The following is a 14,718-nucleotide window of genomic DNA, read 5'->3' as shown; positions in this document are numbered from 1 at the left end:
ATGTGCATGCCTGTGGGCCATCTTTTATCCTCTCTGGCTGCATGAGAATTCCTGCACTTAGATTTTTTGGGTTTGCTTTAATGTCATAAAAGCACAAATTCAATGAAATGGCCATCTTCTATGTGTAATATGGACAAAAGTGATCATTTTTTAGTACAAGTCCCATTTAACAATGCACCTATACCTAAAAAGTATCCATGTATTCCCTGTTAACAGTGTGTATCTCTTCTATAGTCCATTCTCAAGTTTATCACCAACATCTACAATAATAGTTAATTTTAAAGTACATAAAATAATTTATACGTTTTTGTCTATGTTGTTGGTATTTTGCTATTGTTCTCTTTTATTAATATTCTCTTTAAAATTAAAATAGAGGATAGGACAAAAAATGAATAAGGATTGAGGTAGTCTTAATATTTATGAAGCAAGTTGAAAGTTAAGAATGCACATATAAAATCTTACACTGTGAATATTTTAAAATGCTCTATTAGGAGGTAAAATGCTCTTTGAAGACATTAATTAGTGGAGATTCATGTGTGAAAAAGAGCAGAATGCGAAGTTTTAATGATCACAGTCTTAACATGAACCAGAATGCTGCACCTTAAGAGCACCTTGAATGTTTATAATGCCTAAATAACTGGAATTCATCTTCTCATCTGAAAAGCTCCTGTTAGACCAAACTCATGAATTTCAGGAAGGTTAAATTTAATTCTGTACAGATCATGATCACAATATGAGGGTTAACTCAAGTCAATATATTTTAATGAGATTATGATAACACACAGAACATCCAAAATGCCAGAATTTAATGTTTATAGTTTTTTTTAGAAACTACATTACATGAAGAAATATTATTAAACTAGGAAGACACAATGTGTGTTGTAAAAACTATGAAGAGTATGAGTCATATAGAAAAGAAATTAGACTAATATTTGTATTATTCAATTCTAGCTAAGAATCAGTTGCTTTAGACATTCCATCAAGAAGTAGGTTTCTTCCTCCTTCATCTCCCATAATCATCTTACAGTTACTAAATGTGGAACATTTATGTTCCAGACTGTTACAGGTCTTTATGGTAGTGGCATTAATAAGGTATCATCCTAGCTGTCGTGGACTCAAGAGAGTAAGGCAGTTGATTATTTATATATATATTATTTATATACATATATATAAACAATATATATTATTTATATACATATATTATATACATATATAAACAATATATATTATTTATATACATATATATATACACACCTATATCTATCTATCTAGATAGATCTAGATAGATAGATAGATATAGATATAGTAGGATTGGCAGTACTGGAGACTGAACCTATGGCCTTCACACTGAGCTACATCTCCAACATATTCACTTTATTATTTTAAACGTTTTATTTTGAGACAGAGTCTCATTAACTCACTAAGTTGCCCAGACTGGCCTTGAACTTTTGATCCTCCTGCCTCAGCCTTCCATAGTGCTGGGATGACAGGCAGGAGCCATCATATGCAGCTCTCACTTTCTTATCATTACACATATACATGATAAAATAGTATTAAATAGAAAAGCTGACAATCCAAGCAAAATATGGCCAATATCTTTGTTGCGTGGGATACACTTGGCCTTTTAAAATTTATAATTATAATACCTCTCTACTTCTTTACAAAAGTGATGTATTTGTGCTGTGTGTATAACACACTGATTTGGGGTGGTTAGTACTACTGTTACTGAATAGCAAATGTGGACTGAGCTTCCTGACCTTCAGAGTAATACAATAAACATTTTGTGTTATAGGCTTTCTATAAGGAATGGAGGAAGAATGGCAAGTTTTCAGGATACAGGAAGAATCTTTTTCTCTCGATTGTACATCTGTAGAACAACCTTGGCAAGGTGGCACACGCCTATACTTGCAGCACTTGGGAAGCTGAGGCAGGAGGATCTCAAGTTCAAGTCCAGACGCGTCAATTTAGTAATGCGCTGTCTCAACAAAACAAAACAAAACAATAACAAAAAGTTGAGGATGTAGCTCAGCGTGAAGACCCTCAGTGCAATCTCTAGTACGGCAAAATAAATAAATCTCTGGAACACAGAAGAGGTGCAATTTCCTAGAGAAGATAGTTTATATAGAAGAATATTAAATAATTAACTGAAGATAAAAATTAATTTCAAACAAGAAAACAATAAAGGAATATGAGAAAGTAATCAATTGTTTGTGAAATTTATAACAGAGGTGGATTGAGGGTATACAATGGGCTAGAACCCCTGACCCCTTTTTAAAAAACGTCTTCTATGTTCGTGAACTTTATGAAGTGCTGAGGAAGCAGCCAGTGTCTGAACAGATGGGATTCTCCTGAGTCTGCTTACCAGTTCACCTGGGCTTCCCACTCGGGCTGTCTTCTACTTCTAAAGTAGTTGCAATCAGCATTTTCAACTTCTTTTGTCAGCAGACACCAAATTGTATCTGCACATAAAAGTCCTCTAGATTTAAATTTAACTAAGTGCTATCTGGCCAGTACGATATATATTACTTTGTATCATCAATACTAACTTTTTGCTTCCAGAAAGAACTCTTTTCTTCTCTACTTTATCTCATCTGATAAATTGATCTAATGGAATCAAATGAGAAAAAAAACCTTAAAGGACACAAAATTTTGTTGGGATCTGCTTCAGCACTTTCTCCATATCCTTTGCTATTTTTTTGTACGATTACAGATGAAAAATGTTGTCTGTGACGGATGAGTGAAAAGAAAACTTCCACAGTTTTCATTCATTTATGTGCAGATATTTACTGATTCCTACATTCTACCAGGAAATGCATGAAGTTTGTACTATGAGGACATACACTACTTTCTACCAGGAATTGCAGCATGAGATCATACTGAAATTCAAACATAGTCGTTTGTTGTGAAACTTTTTATTCTAGCGGGAAATATAGACGGTGACTAAAAAGATGGAAATAGTACCTATAGATTGTGATGAAAGCAAAAATCATCATCATGATGGTAGTCTGACATAGAGTAACTGGGATTTAGGAATGGGTAGTTGGAAAGGTTAGCCAGCAAGGTTTCCTGAGGTGGTGACATTTGAGGTGAGTCCTAGACCTTCACAATACGTAGTCAAATAACCAGGTCAGATTTAAATGTAAGGAAGTGGCAGACAGAAAAGTACAAAGTAAAGAAGACCAGAATGGACAGCACCAGGGTGAGCAAAGCAGAGAGAAAGGCAAGAGTCAGATCACGCAGGACTGTGGGAAAGCCAGTGGAAAAGTTTAAGCAAGAAGGAGACAGTGTCTGATTTACAAGCTCAGAAGGGCACTCTCAGCTCCACCAGAGAATGTAGACGAAGAAAGGTAAGTCACAGAAGAAGGAGATTCATTCTGAGACTACTCAGGTAGTACTACTGGCTTGGAGTGGATGGCAGGATTAGAGATGAAGAAAGCAAAAATATTTGTCAAATACTTTGGATGTAGAAGCAAGAAGACTAACAGTTAATGACAATAAGAAAAACAAAATGAGAAACCAGGAAGTACAAGAAAACATAGGTGAAAACAACAAAACCAGTAGCATGAACTCCAGACACTGCCAGAAAACGGTGGGTAAGTGAAGGACAGCACTGGAAGAGATGAAATGTGGTTTTTCCTGAGCTGCATTCCACCAGGAAAGGGCATCCATTGTATACAAGTGTGGCCATTCAAAGCCTAGGAAAAAGGACAATTTATTCAAAACACAGCGGGGAAAAAAATCAAGATCCAATTCCTAATATACACAGGAGAATGAATTTTGAAGGAAGGTTATAAGAATAAAATCTGAAACCATAAATACACTAGAAAACGTTGGATAATATCTTTTAAGGATAAAAATGCTTTTACAATCCCAACACAAATTTCAGAAGCCCCTAAGAAAATAACTCAGAGATTTGACTAATAAAACTTTAAAATGTTTGTATGCCAAAAGATATCATAAATGAAGAAGCTGGAAGTGAAGGCAAAATGGACTGTTTTTCATTTTCTATTTCAAAGATTTGATTTCTATGGTACTTAAAATTCTCCTGTTCAGAACAAAAAAATTAATTGGCAAAGGGAAAGAACAATTCACCGGGAAAGAAGTACACTGGCCGTATAAGATAGGAAATTTTCTTAGCCCCACAATTAATCAAGAATATGCAAATTAAAGGAGCAATTAGATGTCATTTTCACCCATCAGGACAAGTAAAGATTCCAGAGACTGGTTATCATTAGTGTTGGCAGGTCACAGAAAAACAATTGTTCTCACATGCTGGTAGGTGTAAATTCAAATGGCATATTTAGAAGAGAATAAGATAAAATCTGTTCAGAGCACAAATCTACATTATTTGATTTAGTAATTACACCTCCATAATTTGGTGCTACAGCAATGTTCCCACATATACTCAAAGAGCTTACTGCTATTTTATTTTTAATATCAAAATGTTGAATCACCTTACATGATGACCCAAAGGGGATTAAATATATTAATCATATATAACTTCTCATCATGGCACATTATGTAGCATTTAAAGAAAATGAGATATTTCTCATGTACTTAGACAGAAAATCTTCATAATTAAGTGAAATATATCATGAAATACAGGTATAGAGTGGTATTATTCGCACCAAAATACTTTTATTTCTGGATGTATAATAGAAGCTGATGTTTACTGTACTCTTTAACTCTCTAGCTCTGAAATCTAGAAAGATTTGCAAAAAACTGTTTATCCTCACGTGGTGAAATTAAAGAATATTTATACTTTTTAAGATTCTTGAATGTTTTGAAATTTTCATAAGCTTATGTTACCTTTAAAATAAAAATATGAAAAACAGCAATTACACAGATGACGATTTTGGTTTTTCTAACTGAAGATCAAACCCAGGGGTTTTACACTGAGCTATACCTCCAGTGCCTATTTTTTATTTTAAAACAGGGTCTTGTTATGTTGCTAAGTTGCCCAAGATGGATAGAAACTTCTGATTCTCCTGCCTCAGCCTAGCAGAGTACTGAGATCACAGATAAGCAACATCATGTAATATTTTGAAGGTCCCCAATGAAAAACTGCATTGTAGAACAAGCTCATAAGTATAACATTAAGCAAATACTTATTGCAGCTTCTGGTGTAACTATTTCTGTATTTGAAGAAATGCTGTGGATTGTCGATAGAAAATGTTCTTCTCAAATATTTTTTACCTTTTATTTTTAAGAAAATATTGAACCTTTTATTGACAAAATAGTAGTTATATTAAATTGAAAGAAAGTGATGATTCTATAAATATTGGAATGATTTTGTCTTAGGCTGATGATCTTTAATAGTTGTTGTCATGTTTATTTGAAATAAAAAAAAGGTCAGAACACCAGATATCTACGAATATTAGCTCATTCAGAAGAATAGTTTTGAGTATCTGTAGTTATTCTGAAATCATATAATGTTCCTATAAAAATATTCAAGCTAGGCAACCAATGGAGCATCCAACGTTGTTTGGGTAACAGTTGGGTAATTTAGTTATCATTTATACATAGAGACATCTATGACATAAATTTGGCTGTATGAAGTAATGGCAGTGTTGCCACTTAGAATTTTATACTTTTTTGTGCTGTATTACAAATCCCATAGAAGAATCAGTGCATAGTGTAAAACACTATACTTATTTGTTGAAGTGAACATTTTGGTACTGAAACTTAGTGCTACCTAGCTATAGTTGCACCAAGTTGTGATATTTAGTAGACACTGTACTGCTCAAGCTCTTATAGCGTGGATGGTCAACTAGTAGTGATTTGCTAAGAAAACTGACTTTAAAATCTGATGCCAACAATAATTTATGATCTTAGGAAACTTTTCTTAATGATGCTGATCTTCAGTTGCCCCCCCGATAAAATGATAAAAATAATGCTTCCTCCTCAGAGTTATATAAACATTGAGGTAATATACATCACTGGCTTATGTCCACCCCTCCACTCTAGTAGCTACAGTATTACTAATATTATTATTATCAGAGGACAAATGGATTTCAAAGAACAGGGGGCTGACAGCAGTGTTAGATGCTGCAAGGAATACCAAGACACTGAGGGCTAAGAAACAACAATTAGGCTTGCTAATTTGTAAGTCACTGATGCCTTCAAGAACACAGTGCTCCAGGAGTGGTGATGATAAGGAAAAGAGTAAATAGTGATAAAAACAGAAGCTTACGCAGACTATGTAGCACTTTTGATAGTAAGTGAAGGAATAAAATCACAAATTCATAGTACGAGAGGCAGAGAACCAAGCCAAGTACTTTTCCAGTGGGGACGTAGTAATTACATTCCATATAGAATGAAGCTAGTAGAGATGCATTTTATGGACAAATTCTCGGTTGGTTTCTAGGATACAATCCTACTCTCAAATCCTGAAGGTAGGGAATGAAGAGCTCTTTGTTTGTCTTCTGTGTGGTATCTTCAGTATTGGGCCTTCTTTGTGGCTGAAACCCACTGAATAGCTGTTTAACAGTTTAAGACTCTTTCTCTGTAAACACAAATGCAAACACAGCAGGCACAAGCACACACAATTGTATGTACAAACAGGAAAAGTCACTTTTCTCCCTTCATCAAGCCATGAAATAATTCTTTGTATCAATGATCCACAGATCCCAGGATAAAGCCATCCCTGTAGGACTTCAAAATAATTTTGACAAATACAGCTTTAAATTGATGTAGGTAAATTAAAATGAATTAAATTAAGATCAAAAATTTTTTATGAGACATCAACCAAATACTGTATGTTTATTCAAAATACAAATTGCCTTTTCAAAATGTAAAAAATGAAATACATCACATGAGATGTTAAGATTGACTCAGAAAATGTATACAGAAAATGTATACAGTGAAAATTAGTTGAACTGTATCTATGTGTGGAATATTTTCCACATACTTTTTTATAGTTATAAAATTAGTATGTGGTACGTGTAATTCTCCTGTGTTAATAGATGAGGAAAGCTAGATTCAGAACTCAGTCTGACTGCACACTCAAACCCATCTAGTTTAAAAGTCTGGAAAAAACTAAATAAAAGACAAAAATTATCTAGGCCAATATATACAAAAATTACATATCAGTAGGTTATATGTGGGATTAATAAAGGTGACATTTTTTTCCTGGCCAGAATATAAAAGAATACTGTTTCTTTGCAATTCATTATTTAAACTCCATAGCTTTTGATAAAGTTGATCATTGTCTACTTGGAATTCTATCCACCTCTTGGCTCCAGTGAAATTATTCTCACCTCCTTTTCCTCTTAACTCTTGAGTGTTTTCCTTCAGCCCGGTGTTCTGTCCTTGCGTGGTAAGTACCAGCACTTCTCGGCATCCTGCGTTCCGCAGTCTTTCACTGCTGAGGGTCACTCTAGGTGAGCTCCCTCACCTCCCTGGCCCCAGGCATCCCATCTCTGATCATCCGCTGTTTGCTCAGAGTGAACTTAAGTGCTCTACATATTCACGCCCATCTCTTAATGCACCTCCGCAGTTGGGCCCTCTTTAACACCTAAAAGTCAATACAGCCACGTGAAACTCACCTTCCCCATTCAAATCTGCCCCTTCTTGCATACGTCCCTTCCTACGATTAGTACTACTATAGTGTGCTCGATGTATCTGTGCAAGCCATAAACCTGAGGCGCCTTCCTTTATTTTTACCACACTTCTCACCTTCCTCCAAAGACATTCAACCCATCAATGAGTTCCGCCAAAACTGCTGTATTCTTGAATCTATGAGCTTTTGTCTCTCAGTGCTTCCCCTTCTACCCAAGTACCCATCATTTTAAATTATATGACTTTGACATTCAACAAAGGGGCCTTTTCCTGTTTTTTTGTCCCCGCCCCACTGAATTCTCCCTCTTGCAACCATCTTGTTCTTTGTAAAGTATAAATATGATCATGTGTCCAGATAAATTATGGGTGCCCTTTTTATTGCACAGTCTCCCGCAGCAAATACAGATCTTCTGTGAATCCACAAAGCCTCATCTCCTAGCACACCTTTCCTCCTCACTCTCAACATTACAGACAGGCTAATCCCTTTGCTGCTCAAATACAGCGGTCTCCCCGCACCGTGGTGCCATCTCGTGGAACACTCCACTGACCAGGTACGTCTACAATTAACCCCCGATCAGGCAATGTTGTCCCTCAGATGCCATGTCATGTGTAGTGCAACTGTCCTTTCTGTATTCACCCCCATCACAGCATTCTGCTTGCCATTCCCAGCACTTTATCTTACTGTAATCTGTAGCATAATAAATGATTTATCTATTTTTCCCGCTTAACTACGAGCTCACTGAAGGCAGCAATTACCCTTCAAGCTTTGTATTCTCGGTTTGTAGTATAGTGTCTTGAATAGTATTGCGCTTGTAGGTATGCTCACCGAACAAATGGTTTGAGTCCTTATCCAGTCTAATGAACGGATGGATGGCTTCATTATATAATATGATTTCAGCCTTTGCGATATCACTCACTACTGTGTGATTAATGGATAAATTGGCCAGAGCTGTCTTGCCCTATTTTCTTCAAAATGTTGCAATTAAATGAGAGGAAAGATAAATGGTAATTCTTTTTTCTTTCTTAGTTGAAGTAATTTCAACAGAGATGTACTTTTTACACCCTTATGTCTTTCTAAAGTTAGAAGACCTGGTTCAAACTCTGGCTTTGCAAACCATTACTACATAGTATTTGGCAATTCCAGTAATTTCTTTCAGCCCAAAGACAGGAAAATGTAAAATAATGCCTGGCTTCTCAGACTATCTCACTGTAAGATTAGCTTCAGATCACATGGTTTGTATGAATCAGTCTAAAAAAATGTTGTCATAAAATATAAGATATATTGTATTTATTATTCATATTAAAATCCAGAAGACAGCATTACTCATAAACAAAATTTTATATGTATTTTATGCGTTCCCCAATGCCCAAAAATGAAATGTTTCCCCTTTGGAAAATACCACTTGGAAGAATGCAGGCTGAATAAGACTAGAGTATTTCTGATCGTTTTATGAAAGTGTGATCCTGAGGTAACTTTGAAATGCAATGCAAACTATGTATCATCTTATCATTTATGAAAGAGACAAACCATAAGAATATGACTCATATTTTGGTCATTAATCTCAAGATGGAAAATTATGGGGAAGATACAAAAAATTATGAAACTAAAGAACTGTTTTAAATCAACATAAAATCTTGCTATCAAGTCAAAATTTTAAAAATCTGAGAACTGTGGTAGAGTGACAGTACTCATTTATGAAAAATAAGCAAAATAATATTTAAAAGAAAAATATTAACCAATTGGTCCTTTCTATCAAACTTCTAAAAGTTAAAATATTTTGTAAAATTCATTTATATTTCACCAAGGTGACGAGATGTAAATACTTTATATATTTTATTACATAATTTCAATTGCCCTTAGAAACTGATTATTTATGGAATATATTGTATACAGACCGCCTTACCTTGGCACTAATATATTCATAAGATTTCTATATAGCTGGATGAAACTAATAGTAATATCTTAAGTATTTTTATCTTCTAGAAAATTTGTTGATAGGTTAATTCGGTATTTTGTTTCCGACTTGAGGTCAAGGTTTAGCACACATCATCCTCCAAGGCAAAATATCTCAATCAATTACCTATGGAAAAAATATTTTTACATTCCACCTATTTCAGATCATCTCAATTATTGTGCAAAGGATATTATGCAACTTAATTGATATGTCTGTCTGCAAAGAAAATATTTTGATATCTGTTCACAATATAATTGTATGATATTTTAAGTACATTGCTCATATTGAATTTAGTTTTAAACTATTAATTTTTATCATTCTCTGTCCCTGTATTGATCATAATAAAGAAATATATACATTTAATCACATTTCAAAATATTATAAGAGCTACTTATCAAACTTATTTTTTATTATTGAAACAGGAAGTATTTAATATCTGTCTTTCTCATAAGTTTAGTTTAACATTCAACAAAGAGTGACTTTCCAAAAACATGACTATCTGAAAATAGAAAACAATATTTTAATTTAATATTACAAAAATATTATTGAAAATAAAGTAGAAATATATGCCCAATTATTTCTACTTCCAGGAACTTGGGATTTACACTAAAACTGCTAATTGAGCATTCATCAGGTTTAGATTTATCAGTATGTAAATTTTATACATAGATTGGTTTAGTGTTCCCAAATTTTCTTAGGGCCTTAGTGTAATTTTGAGCAAAAGAACCAAGCGAAGTTATATCTGTCCACTAGGTGACCAACGTACTTTACTCTTCAATCTGTGAGTGTACATTTCATAAAATAATGAAGCATGCTCTGTTTAATGGCCCTTATTCACAGAGAGGCTACACTGAAGTTTTACAAGGGGCCAACACGGGAAAATCCAAATTAACGTGAACCTAATGCACCCTGTATAATTTCTTTAATCCAACATGACAAATGTGAAAATCCAGTCTGTATCAGAGTAGAGAAAAAACCCCATGTTAATTCTCCAGAATGCTAAATTTCAAGACCTATTTTCATCCTTTTGGACCCAAAGACAATGAGCTTGACACACGAGGTTGTTTTGTACTCGCCGCTTGCATCTCACCTCTACTTAGAGTGGAAAATCATGTGTGTGTGCTTTTGGTCAGTCTCTTCCACAAACACCAGTCACCCGGGCCACACTCTCTACTATTGATTTCTCCCAAATTCTGCTTCCATTTGCCTTGGGGAAATTTGGCATACTCATTTTTCATATGAATTTTCCTTTACTTTGCTAGAACATTTTTTCCTTATTACCATTTGGTCCTTAAAAATATTTGGAAACACTTGCACAAATCCATTATATGTGATTGTGAAAAATATTAGATGACTGATACTGTATTAAATATGAACACAAAGCTGATTTCAGCTTTACTTGTTTCAATTTCCCCAATGTATTAAAAATATCATCTTCTATCCTTCAGACTTTTTCTATTTCTTGTTCTGTGTGCAACTTCCTATCAATTTCTTATATTTACAAGTATTTTACCAATCACAATTTATTCCATGTATATTTGTATTACATAAACTAACATTAGTTAAAATGATGCCGAGTGAAGTTCACAAACGAAGGGAGGAAGAAAGAATTAGCATTTTCTAGTTCCCATAGCTGAAGTCCTTGTGCAAACTTTAGTATATTTAAGATTTTAATTTGTAGAAGCAAAACAAAATAAACACAAAATATCTGCCACCTTTAAGAAAATCCTTCAAAATTCAGTAACACTAGATATAATTTACTGTTGACAAAGTATGTTTATATATATTTGGATCATAAGTTAATTTGAAAGCTAGTTACATTTGCATTCATGTGAGACAAGTATTTAAATAAAGAACATTCATGTGTTGAGAAGAACGTTTTCCATAGAACTATTTGAAATTTTGACATCCCTTTTAGCACTTGAGATATAGAACTAATAATATAAAATTCATAAAAATGGCTATCCACAAACCTATGTTCCATATGCATTCTGCTTTTAAAATATCTTCCTTCTGTTTTAATGTAATATTAATTATAATCTATAAATTAAAATAATTTTTAAATTAAGTAATACTCATAGGAACTATAACATTCCTGAAAAATAATACAGTTGGGATATTTTATCAAACTGTCATGCTTCAAATGCTTTTTGAAAGTTCTAAAAAGAAGTAATGAAAAGACCCTAAAAATCAAAGAAAAGTGATCATACTACCTATCAAATGAGTTGAAGATTAAAAAAAGAATGAATATGCTTAAATTAATGAAATAGGCATCCTCTAAATGTTTAAATACTTGCTGTTTTCAATTTCTCTTGCTTCTTCATTAAGTGCACTTTCTTGTAATAAGGGAATTTTTAAAATTAAACAGTGTCCCAACTTGATATTAGAAAAGCGTTCTAAAATTCACATTAAACATTTTGCTGCTGCTGTGAAAGTTTGCCAAAATTTAATTTGAAAGCCATTCCTATATGTTTTCAATAATCTACAATCATTATCTTCACATATAAATTTCTAACAGTAGGAAATTACCATATGAAACCAGGGAAGCAAGAGGAAACATACACTTCCTTCAAGAATAAAAGAAAAGGCAACATCATCTTCTTAACTGATCATGTTTTAGAGCTTTTCAAATTAAGGTATAGTTGACTGTGTTTTTTTTAACATAGTTATCTAGAATCCTGGCGCAGGATCACCGTACAACTGTCTCCTTGTGGCATTATGTGAGGCCACTTGCTCTGTTTCATTGTGTGGGATAACAGATCTAGCCGGGCTGGTTTGTGAATCCAGGTGCCTCAGAGACCAACATGATTTCGCACCCAGGGAAGGATTCATGGAGCTCCATCCACAGGATGTATGCATTATGTGATAGTAGGAGGCATTTACAACCAGAATATAAGAGCAGGGCAGCCTCAAGTGACATCACCAGATCATCTGCAGCGTCAACCAACCGACTCAAATATATATTCTCTCCACGCCACCACTCCCCGCTTTTTCTCATTACAAGCTAGCCTTCCATTGCCTTCATCTGTGTCACTGAGGATGTACCTTCTTTAAAAGACATAAGCTTACTCAAGTGCAAAGCAAATAAGGAAAAACAAAGGCCCCGAATCAAAAGCCAGGTTGAGTACAGTTCTCACTAATTTGGCATTCAGACGAGAGGAATAACAATGAAATATCAAAGCAGAATTTAACTTGAAGTATCCAGACAACGAATGGACAAAAGAAGAAAGGAAGAGAGAAAAAAAAGGGAAGAAAGAATAGGAGGGAGAAAGAGACCAGCTGAATATTCCTGAGACTTGATCTTGTTTTTTAACTCTCATTTTTTTGAAACCAAGAAATTACAGGTGTTGAATTTCTTTTTAAAAATATTAAGAACATCAATAATACAAAAGAGAAAGGGACCTCTACTGCGTAGTTTTAATTCTCTTTAAATTGACCAGTAACTTGCTTTTACTTACAGGCATTTGTTACAGCAAAACTGTTGGCCGTCTCGATGTTGTCCACGTGAGGTACCAAATTAAAAGGAGCTTCCGACGCATTGGGGCTGGTGTTATGAAGAAAAATTGCCAATCGAAAAGCAGTGTATTCCTGGTCTGTGTTTCGGATGAAGAGACCACCTATCAAAAACAGCAGGAAAAGCACATTCAGTGCCGCCTCTTGTAAATACCACATCCAGCACAAGTACTGTCAAATTCACTGCCGCTCACAAGCACACACAATTCAGGAGCTATCTTTGCCACATCTGGGGAGACGGCCCTTTGTCCCTAAGGGCAAGTTTAGTATTTTACTCTTTAGGACAGCTCAGCTTTCTCTTGATCCAATCTGTCAGGTACACGATGACCTCTGAGACCATTTAGTATGTTCCGCTCCCCCCACTTCCTATTCCCAGCACACTGCTACACCAGCCTGCTCAGCGCATCTCTCTCTGCCAGGCAGAGAGAGAACAGACTCAGCGGACCGGTAGAGAAATTGACATGAACATAGGGAGACAACTAAGCGATGTTGAGACAGGCAGGAAAGAGGGCAATCGGAAAGGAGGAATGAACTTTATTTTTCCGCAGCTCGAGGATCAGCCTGGCTAGCTTGGTGGTGTGCACAGTCCACGAGAAATGATGCAGCGTTTGAGGCTGGGTTTAGCTGGAAGAAATTCAATAGCTGCGTCCCATTGAAAGACAGGAGTGAACAGCGAGAAAAGCTACGGATGGATGGCGGGGAGGGGGGGTTCCTGGACACAGAGCAGAGGTGGAGGGACATGGGGGAGAAGCTCCCCGAGGAAAATAAAACCAGAGGAGCTTCCTGGGAGGGGATCTAAGTTTGGTATCTCCTACCCTAACCGGCAGCCAAACAACGCAGGCGGTGCGGATGAAAATGTAGCCCCCCCCCCCCCCACCGGTCTTTCTGCAACAGAATAAAAGCCGCAGCACCCAGCACGGGAAGAAGAGGACTTTGTTTAAAAAACAAATAAATAAAACAAACTCCCCCTTTCATGTTTTCACCCCTTCCAGGGATGAAAATATTTAAAAGACAATCAAACCTCGCAGACGTACCCCCCCCCAACTTATTACAACGCGACTCGAAAGACTTGAGCTGAAGGCAGCAGGAGGCTGAGGCAGGGAGGGTGGGCGCGCTGTCCTGCGTGTGTAACACAACCTGCACACGAAGGGACCGTCTTCTCAGACAGGGAGAAGGGGACGCGGAGGCGAGGCGAGCCGCCGCCAAGGCTTCCCCGGCTTGCCCATCAGCAACTCCCGTAACTCACTTTCGGATGCCCGCCGCCCCGGAGCACGCTCACCTATCTGCACGCTGCTGGGAAAGGCTCCCATGGCGAGTCCGCAGAATCCGGAGAACAACAAGACAAGCTGTCTGCAGATAATCCTCATCTTCCTGCCTCCTCTCCCCGGAGCGCGCTGTCCCTCCTTCGCGCACACTCTTCCCGCAGGCTGCTCAGAGACGCATGGAAGGCGACGGCGCTAAAACTGAACGCGGCCAGAAAAACAAAAAACAAAAAATAAAAAAATAAAGGGAGGGAGCAGAAGGGTCCGGGAGGCGGAGGACGTGACGCTGCCGCCTCAGCTGTCCGTCGCGAGCGGCCAGCTTCGCCCCGCAGCCTCCATCGCCCTGGAGAGGCGTCCGCCCGCCCCGCGCGCGGCGCATGCAAAGATGGAGGTGGCGTCGGGGCGGGGAGGGACTGCGCCCCTCCGCC

General features: G+C 36.5%; 1 protein-coding gene across 8 annotated transcripts in view; it reads right to left on the bottom strand.

Annotated features, from left to right (window-relative positions):
* Nucleotides 1-14,718, bottom strand: part of Gria4 (glutamate receptor, ionotropic, AMPA 4) — a 337,970-nt gene that overhangs the window by 322,575 nt on the left and 677 nt on the right. For 6 of the 8 annotated variants that reach the window (XM_005378007.2, XM_005378010.2, XM_005378008.2 and 3 more), the window contains exons 1-2: nucleotides 14,308-14,658; nucleotides 12,974-13,132 (exon numbers count right to left, since the gene is read on the bottom strand). In XM_005378007.2, coding sequence (XP_005378064.1) covers nucleotides 12,974-13,132; nucleotides 14,308-14,395 — 247 coding nt within the window. In that variant the 5' untranslated portion in view covers nucleotides 14,396-14,658. Of the gene's footprint in view, nucleotides 1-12,973; nucleotides 13,133-14,307; nucleotides 14,659-14,718 lie in introns of those variants that run through there. The other 2 variants (XM_013511180.1, XM_005378006.2) reach the window with 1 other exon arrangement.

The sequence above is a fragment of the Chinchilla lanigera genome, unplaced genomic scaffold, assembly GCF_000276665.1.
Source record: "Chinchilla lanigera isolate Chin_1 unplaced genomic scaffold, ChiLan1.0 scaffold00011, whole genome shotgun sequence".
NCBI classification, from domain to species: Eukaryota; Metazoa; Chordata; class Mammalia; order Rodentia; family Chinchillidae; genus Chinchilla; species Chinchilla lanigera.
The sequence above is the reverse complement of the archived record's forward strand: the minus strand, read 5'-3'. Positions and strand labels throughout refer to the sequence as shown.